This window comes from Cryptomeria japonica, chromosome 3 (assembly GCF_030272615.1).
Source record: "Cryptomeria japonica chromosome 3, Sugi_1.0, whole genome shotgun sequence".
In the NCBI taxonomy this organism is placed as follows: domain Eukaryota; kingdom Viridiplantae; phylum Streptophyta; class Pinopsida; order Cupressales; family Cupressaceae; genus Cryptomeria; species Cryptomeria japonica.
Window position 1 is genome coordinate 472093890 of NC_081407.1, and position 17059 is coordinate 472110948.

Genomic DNA, 17059 nt, shown 5'->3' on the forward strand with positions numbered 1-17059 from the left:
CCTTAGCATTGAAGGAGCGGATGAAGAGAGTAGAAGATAAAAAACAAGGACTTGGCTCATTTCTACTGGAGGATCCTGGCAATCCTTGGTAGATTAGAAAGCGTGGACAATTCATGGGAAGATGCACATATTTATCAAGACTTGACAATTCCATGCCTTGAGGCACTGATGGAAACCTCCAGTCGAGTATTAATAGATGGAAAGGTCATTAGGGAAAACGAGGCATATGATTTCCCTCAATGGTTTTATGCAATTAGCACTGGAAAGGAATTCTTTGAAAGATCCAACAGGGAGTCAAAATTATTAGGGCATTAATCAAGAAAGTTCAGGATATCCTCAATGCAGTAGAGGCATTGTTTGCAAGAAGATTGATAGACGAAGAGTTGACAGTGGATAACCTGAAGGATAGGCTGCATGAATTCTTCTTTGTGGAATCCTTCTCAAAGGAACAATTGGAAAATGTTTCCTTGTTCTCCAACACAATGCGCAAGACTCAGGAAGTTGTACCAAGATGGGAGAAGATTTTCTCCAAGTGTGAAAATGATACTTCCATGCTAGAATTCAAATTAGAGACTGTGCCAAGTGTCTCCGTAGGAGGGTTGGAGGCCGTCGTGACCAGATTTGTCATATTCACCATCAATGAAAGAGATAATGGTCGTCAAATTTTGGACGAGAATCTATTAATTGCATGACGGCATGATGGGTCATTAATTGTTGGTGGATGTTTTGACCAAGTGGTGGCTCATTCATTGCATGACGGCTGCCATGTTTAGGAATTAGTGGGTTATTAATGCATAATGGACAATTTGAAAGGTATTGATCATTTGATGCATCACGGACGCCCTTTTTGGGAACAAAGGGCAATTAATATGTAGTGGGTGAGATTCTTCGTTAATGGCTATCCCCACTACTTGGCACTATTTTTAGTCTTTCTTGGTCAAACCCTAATTAGGGTTTTGCATGGGTGAATCTTAGCCATTGATCTGAATGTAATATGGGTCGTCCATTTTCTTTTTGGGGCCTATAAAAGGGGTTCACCCCTTCATTTGTAAAAGAGGAAAGAGTTGCATGAGATTGTTGCTATAAGTTATTGAGATAATAAGAGTGATACATTGGATTTTGGTGTTCACTTGTGTTATTTTGAAGCTTGCATGGTTTTATCTTCCTCACTTAGATTGGAATTTTATTTTCCAAGCAATTAGATGAATGAAATAGATAGCATTACTTTATGGTGAGATCATTTGCTCATACTTTTTGCAGACAGATGATTTCTATCTGCAGTGCAAGGTTGGACTGAGCTTTTATATTTGTGTTCTTAATTTGGATTGTCAAAGCATTGTTCATTGATGGTGTTCATAGATGATTTAAAATCTTACAAGCACAACCTTTGAAGATTGCACCCTCTTTATGTAGTTGTCTGAAAGTGGTGAAGTAAAGTGTGGTCAATCTCACCTAAAGCCTTCGTTGTCTCTTGAATTCCTAGGATTAGATTAGAACCTTTCTAAACCCTTCCTATTTACTTTCCACATATCTTATTGAGAAAAGTTCCAAAAAAAAGTTATCCATAGCTAAATCCTTTGCAAAACCTCCTTGAAGTTTCAAATTCATTTAAGTCTTCTTCACTGCACGTAAGTCCCCTTGGATTACTAGCAACATCAAACCAAACGAGCCTATATCCATCATAAAGTTGCAAGTACGCAGTTGGAACCTTGGAATCACTGTATGATCTTCTGCAATCTTAGCATACATGGCATTTTGATCAAGAGAGGAAAGAGTGACCATTGGAAACTTTATCTTATGTTGGTGCGGTCATAAAACACCCGTTAACATGTCGCGTAATAACAAACTTTTGAATGTTTTCTTTGCAATTGATTGGTAGTAAGATTGGAGTGGAAATGCCTCAAATCTTCAAAAGCTAGTCCTCTACATTTATCTCAACCTTGTAGCAATTATAGATGTGAGTTTAACTAGAGTTTGCTTGAGGCCATTTGTTGATATATGTAGCTAGGTCGGAGCCCTTCTAGGGCCGACCTAGCACACCTAGCACGTTTGGATGACTAATGGGTCTGTGGCCTTAGTCATGTCCTATCATCCTTATCTTGATGTAACGTGTTGGGGTCTTGTAACGTGTGGACCTAATTTGGCGCCACCTCAATGCATTTGTTTGTAATTCCTCATGCTAGCCGACTTGGAAAATCAAAAGGCTAAGTCACCTATATATATACAAGTCAGCATTCATTGTTAATATACACATTATCACTCAGCAAACCTATCCTATCAACGAACTACTTTGGTGATCAGCGAATTATAATCAGATGTTAGCGAACTGCATTTAGAGGGCAGCGAACCTTGTCAAGGCACAGCGAACTCTCTTGAAGGACTGCGAACTGGTCTGTAGGAGGCAGTGAACATCATCTAAGGGTCAGCAGATCAACCTTGTAGACAGCAACCTCAATCTGCCTTCCTCCTTGTCACAGCAACAGTTGTATTGCAGATAAGTTCATAATTGCTATCTGCCCTAGGGTTCTGTGCATATTTACTGACAGCTTCATGTGTTGAAGCTCATTGTAAACTCTGTTGATTATAGCCTAATCTAGATAATTTGGTTGCTGGGTTTTTCCTCCAAGAGGGAGGTTTTCCCAGGGTACATGTGTGTTATGTGCATGATTTACTTAGCATTCTGACTTTCATTCACATTGCTAATCTGATTACTTAAAATCAACACCATTCACATGAAAAAACACAACAAATTGACACAAAAAGGCCTCAATGACCTCATCTTTATGGAATTCAACCTTCACCTTAGAATTCAAAAAAATGGACACAACTACTTAAGAGTTGATCGACTTGGATGAGATTGATCTATATAACAACTAAACTACAAAATATGAGGGTACTATCATGTTTACAAAAGATAAGACTGATGATTTGAGAAAGAAGAAAATAGGGTGCAACAAAAGCAACAATTGTTTTGACTGGATGACATTATGGGAAATGATGATGTTGAGCCAAAGGAAAAGCCATTGCCTCCTAGTTCATAGGTGGAGCTACGGCCTTCTAATACAAGGGTGGAACTACAGCCAACTATGAGTAGTAGGCTCCAAACTATGAGTAGTAGACTCCAAAGTTTTTAGGTCAGATAGGAACTTCCACACAATTTCAACATGGACGTGTTGGAAATAGTTAAGTAATTCAAGTATTCTAATTTACATTTTAATTTTAGTAATATGTTGAAGTCTTCTATTTAGCTAATTAATTGAGTGTCAATATATATTACTGATTTAGACTTATCTTCCAACTCATCTCTTGTAAGAGATAATGTTGCTTTTTGGAAGATCAGATTTTTAGTTGAATATTATAAAGATAGGAGTAAGATAGAAGAATGCTATATACAAAAACAACATAATACTTGCTGTAGATTACCATGCCACTGAGTATTGAACAACTTGTAGAGATTTCATTGTAATTTTTTCAAGGCAATAAAATGCTGATTTGAAGGTGTAATTATCTATGGTTTTATGCTTCCACATTTTGAAGTTTCAACTTTTGTGTGATTGATCGGGATCCAATGTTAAGAAAACAAATTTGAATTTTATTTCACATTAGGTCTTCAGTCACCTTGTTGAAAACTTTACATGATATCAAAGCAAATAATTGCAAGATGAAAATCACATAGCTAGGAGAAGATATTTCGGGGATTTTTTTGCTTAAAATCTCCCAAAAAAAATTATGAAAAATCACAAGCCATCTTTTTATATCCAAATTCACAGACTTCTTTGAAAGGAAATCGCAGCCTAGATAAACTGAAAATCGCGTTGGGTTTTCCTTGGAAATTTGTGCAAGTTTAGTTTGAAAATCTAGGATGAGGTTTTGAATAATATTGCAACAGTTTTTGTTAAGGAAATGCAGGAATTTTGTGTAAAAATCCCAATTTTTTAACACAGATCTGTGTCAGTTTTTTGATATATTTTGGCAAATTTCTGCATTGGTTCATTCATAGCTAAGGGTTTAGCAGATCACGATTAGGGCAGTTATAAATTTCTAGGTTTTTGCAAATATTTTTTGCTGAGACAGCTAGTGTTTAAGGCTATGACCAAGGTTCAAACTGGCGGCTATGACAACAACTAGGGTTTGCAGCAATGACTGGGGCATTTAAACAGGTATTTGCAAATTTTTGAGCAATTTATTATTTCCAAATCTATGGGTTTTTTTGTGAAGGAAAATAATGTTTTAATGCCATCAAGTAGCCTCAGATTTGAGGATATATTAAATGGTGCATAAACATCCTGCCTTGGAAAATCAAGTTGACTTTGTTGTTGGAAGAAAATGATATTTGGCGAATCGTTAAGGATGTGGTGCCTACACCCACTGATGCATTGTAGTTGACAACTCAGACAAGTAGATAATCATGGATGTGGTAGAAGATCATTTGATTCCTCATTTAGTAGAAAGGAAAACAGCCAAGGAGATGTTTGATGCTCTAGTTAGTATTTACCAAAATGAAAATATAAACAAGAAGATGATATTGTCAAACAACTGAGGTCCATAGAGATGTCTAAATCAAATTCAATTACTAGTTACCTGATGAAGGTCGCACAGTGTCATGACCAACTTCTCGTAGTTGAGAAGAAAGTTGAAGATGCAAAGCTAATAAACTTGGCTTTGAATGAGTTCTCATCTTCATGGCAAGCATTTGTTCAGGGCATTTGTGCATTGGAGAATATTCCTTCCTTTAAAAGACTCAGATGATTCTATGCAAGAGGAAACTCAAATGGAGTCAAAAGCCAACAAGAACAGTGGTGATGATAATTTAGCCCTTTTTGGACAAATGAAAGGAAATAAAGGAAAAAGGAACAACATGGGTAAGGGAAAGGATGAGGATCCATCCTCACAGCCAGTAAAACCAAGTGCTTCATTGTCATAAGTTCAGTCATTATGCATCACATTGTCCAAAGAGAAAGAAAGACAAAGAGAAACAGCAGCACAAGGAAGTAGTAGCCTTTGTAGATATCCAGATGAACAAATTTTCTGCCCAGTTTAAGGAGGACTTCTCATTGGTATCTTGTCTTTCTACCAGCATGATTCCATGGAATGCTAGTATGTGGACACTGGAGCATCTAAGCATATCACATCAACCTGATAGTATTTTACCAACTTAAGAGAACATGGCTTTAGAATTCAAGTTAAGCTTTGTAATGATGTCAAGTATCCTATAGTAGAAGTTGGTAAAATTGCCTTTCAACTACAGTCAAGTAACACTTAAATTTTGATGATGTTTTGTTTGTTCCTAGTCTCAAAAAAAATTGCTTTCGATTTCAGTTATGCAAGCTAAGGGCTATGCAGTAGAATTCAAGAAGCATCAAGTTCTTATCAAGCTGGCAGGATCTAGCCTAGATACTACACAAGTTATAGGGGTTAGAAAAGGCAATTTATACAGGTTATGGTGTGAACTAGTTCTAGCTCTAGTTCGTAACAATGACAATCTATGCAAATTATGGCACATGAGGATGGGGAGTCTACATCAAAAAGTGTTGCCTATCCTGAGGAAGATAGTCATAGGTCTTCTAGAGTTCAATACTGAACAATAGGGAGCATGTAGAGGATGCGCATTTGGCAAGAATGTCAAGGCTGTTTTCCCAAGCAACGAGCATGGGTCTAAGGAGATTCTAGACAAAGTGCATTTAGATGTTTGTGTACCAATGATAGTAGCATCAATTGTAGGAAGCATGTATTATGTTTTCTTTATTGATGACTTCTCTCACAAGACTTGGATCTAATTCCTTAAGGCTAAGGAAGAGATCTTTAGCAAGTTCCAAGAGTTCAAAACTCTAGTTGAAAATCAACAAGGAAGAAGATCAAAGTCTTGAGAACGGACAATGGGGTTGAGGATACCTCCAAGGGGTTTGAGGGTACTGTAGGCAAGTAGGGATTAGAGAGAGTTAACATTGTTGTACAAACCACAACAATGGGCTTGCAAAGCAAAATAAGCAATCCATTATAGGGGCTGCCAAGACCATGATTCATGACCAAGACTTGTCGATGTTTCTTCGGGCAGAAGCATGTATCACAACAATCTATGTCCAGAACAAGTGTCCTCATAGAATCTTGGAGGACAAGAGGGCAAAGGATACATTCAGTGGTATTAAGCCAGGAGTGAGTCACTTCTACATCTTTGGTTGTCCATTTTATAGTCAGATACCTATAGAGAAGAGTACCAAGTTGGAACCTTGCAACGGAAAGGGTTTATTTGTTGGTTACAGTGAGACTTCAAAGGCCTACAAAGTCTATATTCCAAAGTAGAGGAAAGTAGTAATCAGTAGGTACTAGGGATGTAAAGTTTGAGTAAAACTTGCATCTAAGAAGACAAACCATTTTAATAATAGAGGATGAGAAGCAAGAAGCTCCCAAGGTTAAACCTAGGTCTCCAAAGACAACAATAATTTCCAGTTTAGGGCAGCAGCCTTTACGTGAGGAGGCAAAACGTTAGCCCCTTTCAGTTCTATCAAGAGACCTCAATGGTCCACACAAACATTGAGGGATTCTCGAGAGCATGTTGAGACTCCTAGGAGCACATTCACAAAGAGCAGCCCTACGAAGAAGTTTCCAATTACTAGGAAGCAACAAATCAACAGATAGTGAATATTCTAACTAAGCTCTTATCAAAAGAAAAGTTTGAAGTTTCAAAGACAAACTTGGATTGGTGCAAAATCCCTTCCTTGTTAATAGGTAGTGTTGAATTTTTAGCTTGGATAGGAACTTCTAAAGGTTCAGTGTGAACGTGTTGGAAATAGTTTGGGTGGTTTGAGTTATTATATTTTGCATTTCACTGTTAGTAAAAAGTGAGTCTTTATATAGCTAACTAAGTGTAGACATGTATTAATGATTTAGATTTATCTTCCAATTCATATCTTGTAAGAGATAAAGATGCATTTTGAAAGATTAGATTTTTAGTTGAACACTATAAAGATAGGAGCATGATAGAAGAATGTAATATACAAGAACATCATTGTACATCTTGTAGACTACCGTGTAGCTGAGTATTGAACAGCTTGCAAAGGTTTCTGTGTAATTTTTTCAAAGGAGTAAAGAGTTGATTTGAAGGTTTAATTATCTATGTATTTGTTTTATGCTTCCACATTTTGAAGTTTCAATTGTTGTGCAATTGATGCAATGTTAAGAAAATAAATTTGATTTATTTAACATTCGGTCTTCAAGCACCTTGTTGAAAACCTTACAACTATCACTAGAATGCATACAGAGAAGAGGGAATTGTAAATTGTTGTAACTTGCATGGATATGTGTTCTTTAACGATGATTGAGCATCTCACATTTATCAGCTGTTGTATTCACATGACGACACAAGATTGCAGTTATTTTGTATTCAATCTAATAGAAAACACTTCCCCAACATTTTTACGTACTCATTTAATACATTGTGTTAATGTATTTTGCATAAAATTAATTTTTTTAAAGGATTTAAGTTTTTTTTTTAGTTTATGGGTTTTGCCAGGTTATTGAGTCAAATTTGAGTCTACAAAGTTTTCTGGTTCACAAGTTTTTGAACTATGGTGTTTTGTACAATAATTCTTTATGCTGTTATCAGACAAAAAGTGCTGGCAATTTTCTCATTAATCATTTATAGAAAGTTAGAAATTGTACTTTCAGTGTATAAGGTTTATATCTTACTCAGGTAGGAGTGTATTTAACATTAAATTATACTGCATACCTGATTTGTGTTTATACGGTGCTTGTGCATCTAGAAATCATGTTTTTGCAGTCCTGGTTGAAGGTTGCAGCAGGTTTGAAAAACTCTTGACAGTCAACTTCCTCTCCCCTTATTCTTCTTTCCTTGTACAGGCTTGTACCATTCACATTAAGTGAGATTTCTCAACACATATCAAATTCCTTGTGTCCCTCAACAACCATGTTTTCATGCTCATCAAATGGGAAGTCATCATCATTGAACTCATCGACACAACCAGAAGAAACGAATATCATCTATTTAAGTGTCGCTGGTTTGTCTATATTAATTGTCTCCTAGCAACTAAAATTACTTCATCTTGGGCCCAACCTCTGGCTATTATAAAATACTAAATGTTACTAACTAATTACTTCAACTGACAAGCACAACAATATAACTTTTAATCACAACTCCACTCCCTGCATAAGGCCCATGTTTTTGGAGTCTTCTAATTTTTTCATTAGCTCCCATGGACTGTTACAAAATTACTAATCAAAAATGCCTTCTTTGTTCTATTAAATATGCCAACTTACTTCATCTTGACACTCTCCCAGATAAACCTAGATAAAATCTCCTCCAAAATCTATTTCAAACTGATTTACAATGTCGCTCCGAGTTGCTCTATGGGCTAGGGTTTCTTCGCAAGGGCATTCTCATGCTGGATTTTCTCCAGGTTGAGGGGCCTGAAGTTGGGCGACTGTGGCGAAGGGTGGTAGTGCAAGTTTTCGGCTGGGTGTGGAGTCAAAAAGCGGTGATAACGGCGGCTCTGTGGCAGCACGAAATCGGAATGGCTTTGATGCTAAGAATGAAGGAGTTCGCCAGGGTTTGGGTTTTCAATCCCGCTCTCAGCCCCTTATAGAGAACGCTAGGTGGGTGGGGGGAAGCGATAGGAGTGCTTTGGTTCTAAGGGAATTGTTATCACAAAAGCTTGCACCCTTGCTGAGCTATCAACTCAGCAACCTTGTGAAACATGGAAACAAACCTAAAGTGTGGGACCTTGCGCAAGGGGGTTGAATCTCCGGAGAAGGTTGACTTCCTTCTCAATCCAGGTGCAAGTGTTGAACCAACTCAACACTTCAAAACTTACTCCTAAGCCTATCCTAACAACTTGCAGAGGAAAAGGGAAGAGAGAAATGCTTAAAATAAAAGGAGGTGATGCACCAAGAAGAGATTGTTTCTCTCCCTACCCGAAATGACACAAAGAATCAATTGAAATACCCAAAAGATACACAAACTTCAGTTGTATGAGTGACCCCAATGCATGTATGGAGGTTAGAATTCGCTGAATGTCAAGAGGGGAGAAGGTTTCCCACAAGTCACACTCAGAAATAAATTAGCACAACATATATGAGAGAAGAGCCACAAAACATACACCTATGATGAAGGTAAGGAAACATACACAACATACATAAGTTGAAGGAAGGCAAGAATGGTGATTTCAATTCATTATAAGGCCAATGGCCAAACTTACAGTTGCATAAATGCAAGATTAATACAAGAGAAGTGAAAGAGCATAGAATAGCTCAAGCCAGCAGGGAGAGAACCCTTTACAATGAGGCTTAACAACTTTTATATAGAAAATTCGTTACAAGAGTGATCATGACTCTTGTGTGTGCAGGAAAATGTCAGTCTGGGAGTGCAGGGAAGTGCATACCCCTGACTTTCTGTACATGCAAGCAACCTAGCCATACCCTGAAAAATGCAACCCTGAGAAGGGTGGATTGACTGACCTTCCAAAGTCAGAGCATGCAGACATGACATAAGTTACCACAACAAGCATGGCCCTGTACCTCTCTTGATGGAAATCTTGCTAAAATCATTAAATGCACCCCCGTGGCTCCACAAAAGAAGGTGCACAAGTCACAAAAGTCGTCGGAGCATTTAAAGCTTTGAGTGTTGATCACGCCATCCGGAAGTGTTGCAAGCCGGAAAGAAGTCCGAGGACTTCGGAAACTCGGGTTCCCGAAGTGGGGAAGACAAGGAAGGAACTTCAGAACCTCGAGGTTTTGGAGTTTCGGGGAAGGGAAGAAAAAACTAAGCAAAAGAAAAAGGGGAGACCTAGCAAAGGAACTTCGGAACCTCAGGGTTCCGAAGTTCCGGGGAACTGAAAAAAGGCTAAGGAAGGAACTTTGAAACCTCGGAGTTCCGGAGAAGAGGGAAAGGTGGCAAGGAAAGGAACTTCGGAACCTCGGGGTTCTGGAGTTCCGGGAAAAGAAAGGGGCTAAGGGAAAGGAACTTTGGAAACTCGGGGTTCCGGAGTTCCGAAGAAGGCAAGGGAAGGGAACTTCGAAACCTCGGGGTTCCGGAGTTCCGCGAAGGAGAAAAGAGAGGCAGCAAAGGGAAGGAACTTCGAAACCTCGGGGTTCCGGAGTTCCGGGGAAGGGAAGAAGACGAGGAGGGACCTTCGGGGTTCCGAAGTTCCGGAGAAGAAAAGAAGAGAAGGCAAAGAGAAGGAACTTCGAAACCTCGGGGTTCTGGAGTTCCGGGGAACAGAGAAAGGAAAGGGAAGCAAAGGGAAGGGACTTCCTCCAAACAAGACAACACTTCACACTTCATAAATTTACTACTTTTCTCCTTGATCAACTGGGGCAGCGCTGGTCCATGGAACATATCTCTGATCGATTCTCACTGATGGAGCAAGGGTGTCATAAAATGACAGCAGGAATACTATTTACTGTCGGGAGGTGTGTCTCATGGCACGGGTAACTCGGCTCTTGCTGCTACGACTTTGGTTCCTGCGGCCAAGTCGGTTTCTTTAATTTTGTAGGAGGTTGAGAAGGAAGTCGAACAAAATGAAGTGGTTTTTGCAGAGTTAGGGCTTATTGGACGCTTTAGAGGCATATGGTCGAGTCTTGGTGATTTGCACAAATGGATTTCGGTTAATTGGGAACCCTTGGTGGAGGATTGTGTGCAGATTTTCCCGCATGCTCATGGATTTTTCATTGTGGTTTTCCAAAGCGTGGCAGACAAAAACAAAGTTCTTGGGGGTGGTCATTGGATTTGGGAGGACAAACAAGTGTTGATGTTGAAATTGTGACACCCGGCTTTCAACCCTGAGTCGGAGTCCTTTGATTGGACTCCTCTTTGGATCAGACTTCCAACCTTCCAATGCAGTATTGGTTTGACTCCTATTTTGAAGCTATTGGAAACTCCTCAGGTAAGTTTTTTATGGCTAATGATGACTCTCCAAATCTGTTGCATACTACTTTCGCTCGTTTGTTGGTTGAGATGGATGTTTCCATGGGCCTCCCTTCAAAAATTTCTATCACATCCTCCAAAGGAAGTTGGCTTCAGTCTGTGGATTATGAAGGGATTCCTTTCAGATGTAGGAGATGTTTTAAGACGAGAGACAATGTTGATTCATGCACTAGGCTTAGGGTGAAGCGTCCGGCGTCTGGCGTCCTGGTGGAAAGAGGTTACTCCACAACTATATACAGTGGATAAGGAGGCAAGAGATCCGAGCACCCCCCAAGATGTGGGGAGTCTTGCAAATATAACTAGTGAAAAGGCCTTGGAACCAACCAATAATATACAAAGGGCAGTCGGAGGATTGGATTGTGCAGAAAATGGTGGTTCTCATCTGGGTTGCAGCTCTATACAGGCTGGTTGTGTGTCTGAACTAGAGATGGAGGGTGGTTCAGCATCTGAACAGAAGATGGAGGGTGGGTCTGGTTCTCAGGGAGGTCGTGTTGTAGGGTTTAGGGATGGGAACCAAGTTGTTCAGGAATTGGATAATGTTGGGGTCCAAAATCTAAAATTATTGGAGAATGCTCAAACGGATGGATGGATTGAGGTGAAACGAAAGAAGGGTAAGAAAGGATTGGTTGGGACTCGGGAGTATCTGTATTGCCCCTCCACTAGAGGGTGGAGGTGTTCCTGGGGAGGTGGCTCCCTAATTGTAGCCACAACTAGTTCAGGCCAGTTTCAATCTCGGTTCTATTAATAAAATAATCTTATTACCGATCAAAAAAAAAATCTATTTCAAACTAGTTACAACAATGTGTCTAACACTTGCATGTAAAGAGGATCAACGTCTAACTTGCCCAATACATCATTGAATGTACCATCCAAGAGTCAAATAGGTTGAATAGAAAAATTGATCTATTTGATGAGGAAATTGATATCTACTTAATCTAGATTAATGAATATCAGAACTATAATTATTTTATTAGATTTTCCTTAGAACTTTAAAACATTGCACTGCAAATACATGTTTGAAAAGTGTGCCTAGTCAAATGTAATGAACAAACCTTTACCTATGTAATAGAATTATAGGGACATCTGGAAAGCTTAGATAAAGATTTCTTTAAATTTTAAAAAACATCAATGAAAATGATTGTACAGGACACAATTTTTTCTTCAAAAACCAAATTTTAGTTACACTACCATTTAATCACAATTGTAATCACACGACTATCTAAAAGATTTCACATGCCAACTATTTAAGTTGATTTTTCCAATCCAACTTCTATACCATCCATCAATATTTTCCCCGCCTCCAATATTTTCACTCTTCTCTAGTATTCTACTTACATGGGATTTCAAGCTCCACTAACAAAAAATTGACTTCCATGCAGGCCATGTTTTCTTTGATACAACTCATTCTCTACAAATGTTTTGAAATCACCACCTTGTGTCTTGAAATTTTTTATTTAGGGTCTCCTGACCTATTGTTTCCCACTTTCTCTGAATTGCTAGGGCTTTGAACCCTTTTATAAAATTTTAAGATATTTTTGACATGATGTTTGTATTGAGTCTTAAATTCTATTGTGTTAGAAGCATCTAATAGCAAGTCATACATTTTTCGTGCCCCAAGAAACCTGTTTATACTATCTTAAAACCAAGCATCTTATATCAACATTTCAAACATTATCTAATACTATCTCTAACAAACTTTTGTTTCTCTCTCTCCATTCATTAACTTCATATTTTGGCTGAAGAGATAACCTACACGATTAGGTACTTTGCGTTTGCTCGAGTAAAATCTGATGAGACATGATAGAATCTCATATGCACAAGGTTATTTCTTTGTATGCTTGAATGGCTCATTTGGGTTGTCAACATGTCTACAAATGTTTGTGACACTACAAAAATGAGATTAATAGCCTCTTTAAAAGATTTCAAGTATTTTAATTTTGCATTGCACAAGAGCCACTTTGATACATCACTTTAGTTTTGCCATTTGTACAAAGTCAACATTTTCTGAGATTATGTTGATACACCACTTGAGTTTTACCATTCGCATATGGTCGACATTTTCTTAGATGATGTCGATACAACACTTAAGTTTTACCATTAGTATATATCCTACATTTTCCTAGATGATGCTGATACACAACTTAAGTTTTACCGTTCATGTATTTTTTTAGATGATGTTGATTCATATTTGTAACAAGAAAAAAAAATAATTTGATTTGTAAAACTGCTGCCACTATCAATACTTCATTCCCTATAAGAGTACATTTAATGAAATTGAAAAATATAACCACCTTTTCCATATTAGCATATAATGTTCACCGCGTGTTTTGTTATCATCTAATATCATTGATACTATAATATGGTGTATCGTGGTTGAGTTGGTTGTGTATCAATTCAAATGTTGTACATTTAATAACAAATATCAACAGTCATTTCCAAGAAAATTATTTATGTTTTGTAATTCATGTGAGATTCAAAGTTATCAATGTTGTTTTGTGCAATGGAAAGTTAAAGATCACTCTGAGATGAGAAATCAATTGAGAAATGTGAGATTGTTATAGGTAGAAAAGGGTTGTTGAATATCAAGTCAATAAGATTTCTATGTAAACATCAATATTGCATGTGAATTTGTTTTACATGAGGGGAAACAAGTTCATATATCCATGATCCAATGGAAACTAAATAGAAAAATTGTAATAATCTCTTCTAATCTCTTGTAAATAATCTCTTCATTCCTTGATGGCCATATTCATAGATTTAAAACTCGCTGAGCATTCACAAGGAATTTCTTGTCCTGAGTACTTTGACCTCAAACTTGTTGAGTTTCAAAGACAAGTTTCCAAGAGTTACTTGCTAAAACTCGCGAGTCAATGGGAAAAACTCACCCACAGTCATATAATGAAAATCAAAATCATTTTTCAAATTTTTTCTCAGCTCTCACTCCTTCAACACATTGACAAAATCATAAAAACTCACAAGTCTAAAGGTCTATGTGGTCTTTAAGGCCTTAATTTGAGCTTGGTGGTGAAGGCTCCACCCTTCAACCTTGCCATATTTCACAATAGAACACACCAAGAGTGACACTCCTCAAACCCACAAGGGGTGCTGCCCTTTGACTCCACAGAGGGCTGCTGCCCTCAGGCTCCGGATGTGAGTTTAAAAAGCAAAAAATAATATTTGTTTTGAGCCCATATTTTTCAGTAATGAAACTTGTAAAAACAATAATACAGATTTATCCTATGACATGCATTGAACTCATTTTTTAATCTATTAATGAAGAACAGTCTACTTGTGACTTTCTATACGTTTATTCTATACATATTTTTAAAGATCATTTTACAAATTTATGTATATTCATTATTTAGAAATTTGATGGAGTTATCAAATCCAAATAAAATTTAGATCTACAAATTTTTGTCGGGTCCAAATTTTTCAATTATGGTCAAATCAATTAAAAATCTTTGTTATCTCTTGGATGATGTTCATATTTCAATCTTTGGTATATGATTTCTTGGTGATGATTAGTTGACGAGTCTCCCCAAATCATAACATTCCTTGCCATAATGATAGGTAAATTTTGCCCTTTACCCTCTCAGCTTGGCTGTTAAAATGAACAATAATCTAGAAGTTTATAAATAAAAATCAACTGATTACTGTAAGATATCTAATAAACAGATTAAACTCTCAACCAGAAGCTCTAGCTTTTAGTTATGTGTACCTTATACTGATGAGACCGTGCCAAGTCCCTAAGACCTGTCAAAATTTGAAAATTTTGATTTTCTTTTTTCGCAATAGCAAATGTTTTTGGCATGCTTGTAAAGTGATGTCTCCTTTGCTGTATTTCTGCCATGAATCAGAAGATTCAGAACACTATATTAGACACTCTTTCATAGAAGTACATGCCCAAAGAGATCCACCCTCCAAAAAGACAAAGATAAATGCATGGAAATTGTGCTCACTTGAACAACTATAATTGCATTCAGGTACCAAAGAACCTATTCGAACAGCAGATGCCATGGTTAAGAAGTTCAATTCTGCATCAACAGGGACAAAAAATGATAGTGGTAATACTTTTTTCAGGAAAAAAGCTATTGATCAAAACTAACCTGACTCAAAAGTTGGGGCAGGTGGATAGTTATTTCAAGATGTCTGCGAAGACAAATCTGTAAAAGTGAAGAGAATGAGCCCACTAGTTTATAAAAGCCAATAGTGTAAAGGAGGCTTATAGCGAGTTTCCAGGGGCTTGATATCTGTATTTATTTAGGTCCATTCATTTTGTCCTTGTCAATTAAAGGTTTCCAGGTTTGATTTAATAAATAAATTTCTCAGAGCCTTCAGAAGCATAATTACTATTTTTGTAATCTAGAGCAACTTTTTCAATGATTTAAAAAAATTTCACAAAAAAGAGCCCTCTGGAAATTTCTGTCTTTGGTAGATTGGAGGTGGAGTCAAGGTGATTAGACCTAATCTTACATGCACAGAATTCATTCTTTACCTATTGCTGCCTCTGAGAGTTCCCTGGTAATACATGCTAGCGTGTAGATTGTAGCAAAGCTCAACTTTGAGGGAAGACAATCTCATTCAACAAGTTAATAGCGCATTTGGCGAAGATACTCGCCATAAAATTGAGGCAAATGTCAGCAGAGGAAGTACATCATTGGAAGAGTATAAGTGCGTGCAAATGAAACAAGGGTTTAAAGGTACTCACCTTCCAACTGTAATTTGCGTCAAATCCAGTCCAATAATATTCCGCCATCCAAAAGGAGTGCCTTCCGGTTACTGACATCAAGATATTGATATTACTTGCATTTATAATTTTCAAATGACCCGGGCATATATACTAAAATCTTTAGTAGTTAGTCTAAAATAAATTTTAATTTTAAGTAATTTAAGTAGTGACCCTCTCCTCTTATAATTTTCTAATTCTAGAAAAAAAATCTAATTTATGCTATGTCTACTTAAATTACTTAAAATTATAAATGCAAGTAATATCAAATTTTTGATGTTAGTAACTGGAACGACACTTCTTTTGCATGATGGAATATTATTGGATTGGATTTGATGTAAATTATAGTTGGAAGGTGAGTATCTTTAAACCTTTGTTTCATTTGCACGCACTTATACTCTTCCAATGATGTACTTCCTCTGCTGACATTTGCCTCAATTTTATGACGAGTATCTTCGCCAAATGCACTATTAACTTTTTGAATGAGATTGTCTTCCCTCAAAGTTGAGCTCTGCTACAATCTATGACGCTAGCATGTATTACCAAGGAACTCTCAGAGGCAGCAATAGGTAAAGAAAAATTACCAAATGTTGGTCAAAATTGACCAATACTTGAACACAAGAGAACCTATAAGTGTTATATAAAAAAAAACATAAATACATTCATGAACAAGTGAAATAAATCATTTTTTGTTTCAAATAAAACATTATAGCTATCCACTATATGTGTGTGATTTATAAAATATGATGCTCACTTAAACAAGTACTATTATCATAGTGAAAAAATATTATTCTTATGTGTGCAACTATTAGGAAAACAATGTATATGCATTGAAGTATTTCATATTAATAATTTATTTATCACAAATATAAAAGGTGAACACAATAAATGCCTTGTTTTTTACATGAAATGTGAGAGTTTGTCCAAAGGTTTTAGTTTTCAACAATCGGTCCCTTTATGTGCAATATAAATTGTATTTTATATTATATATTTTTTATTATAAAGCAGCGTTAACTAGGGTACCGACCTTTTAACATAGTCATAGACTATCCATAGCACATCAACAACATCAAAAAAACAGTTAAACTAGACGAGAGTTCAGCAGGAAATAACCAAATAAGAATTTCGCAGGAATTAAACATCAAGGGTATTGATAAACGTATAAAGCACTGAGAGGGGGGGTGAATCGGTGAAAGCAAAAATAGTAACACTTTAGTTGCAGACCGGTAAAAACATTTAACCAATTTACCAATGACTTTGCATATAATCCAAAGTGTTATAAAAGTATTCACCACAAGCAAAATATTCACCATAACACAAAGATTTATACGTGGAAAACCCAACTAGGAAAAACCACGATGAGATGGAACTCACAAATTAACTATCTGCAGTAT

General features: G+C 37.0%; 1 protein-coding gene across 6 annotated transcripts in view; it reads right to left on the reverse strand.

Annotated features, from left to right (window-relative positions):
- The window catches only part of LOC131029587 (uncharacterized), a 91431-nt gene extending 75693 nt beyond the window's left edge, over positions 1–15738 (reverse strand). Inside the window, exons 1-4 of one of the 6 annotated variants that reach the window (XM_057960123.2) lie at positions 15435–15640; positions 15046–15102; positions 14899–14934; positions 14658–14782 (exon numbers count right to left, since the gene is read on the reverse strand). In XM_057960123.2, the coding sequence (XP_057816106.2) occupies positions 14658–14750 (93 nt within the window). In that variant the 5' untranslated portion in view covers positions 14751–14782; positions 14899–14934; positions 15046–15102; positions 15435–15640. The other 5 variants (XM_057960121.2, XM_057960122.2, XM_057960119.2 and 2 more) reach the window with 5 other exon arrangements.
- Between the last annotated feature and the right edge of the window lie 1321 nt (positions 15739–17059).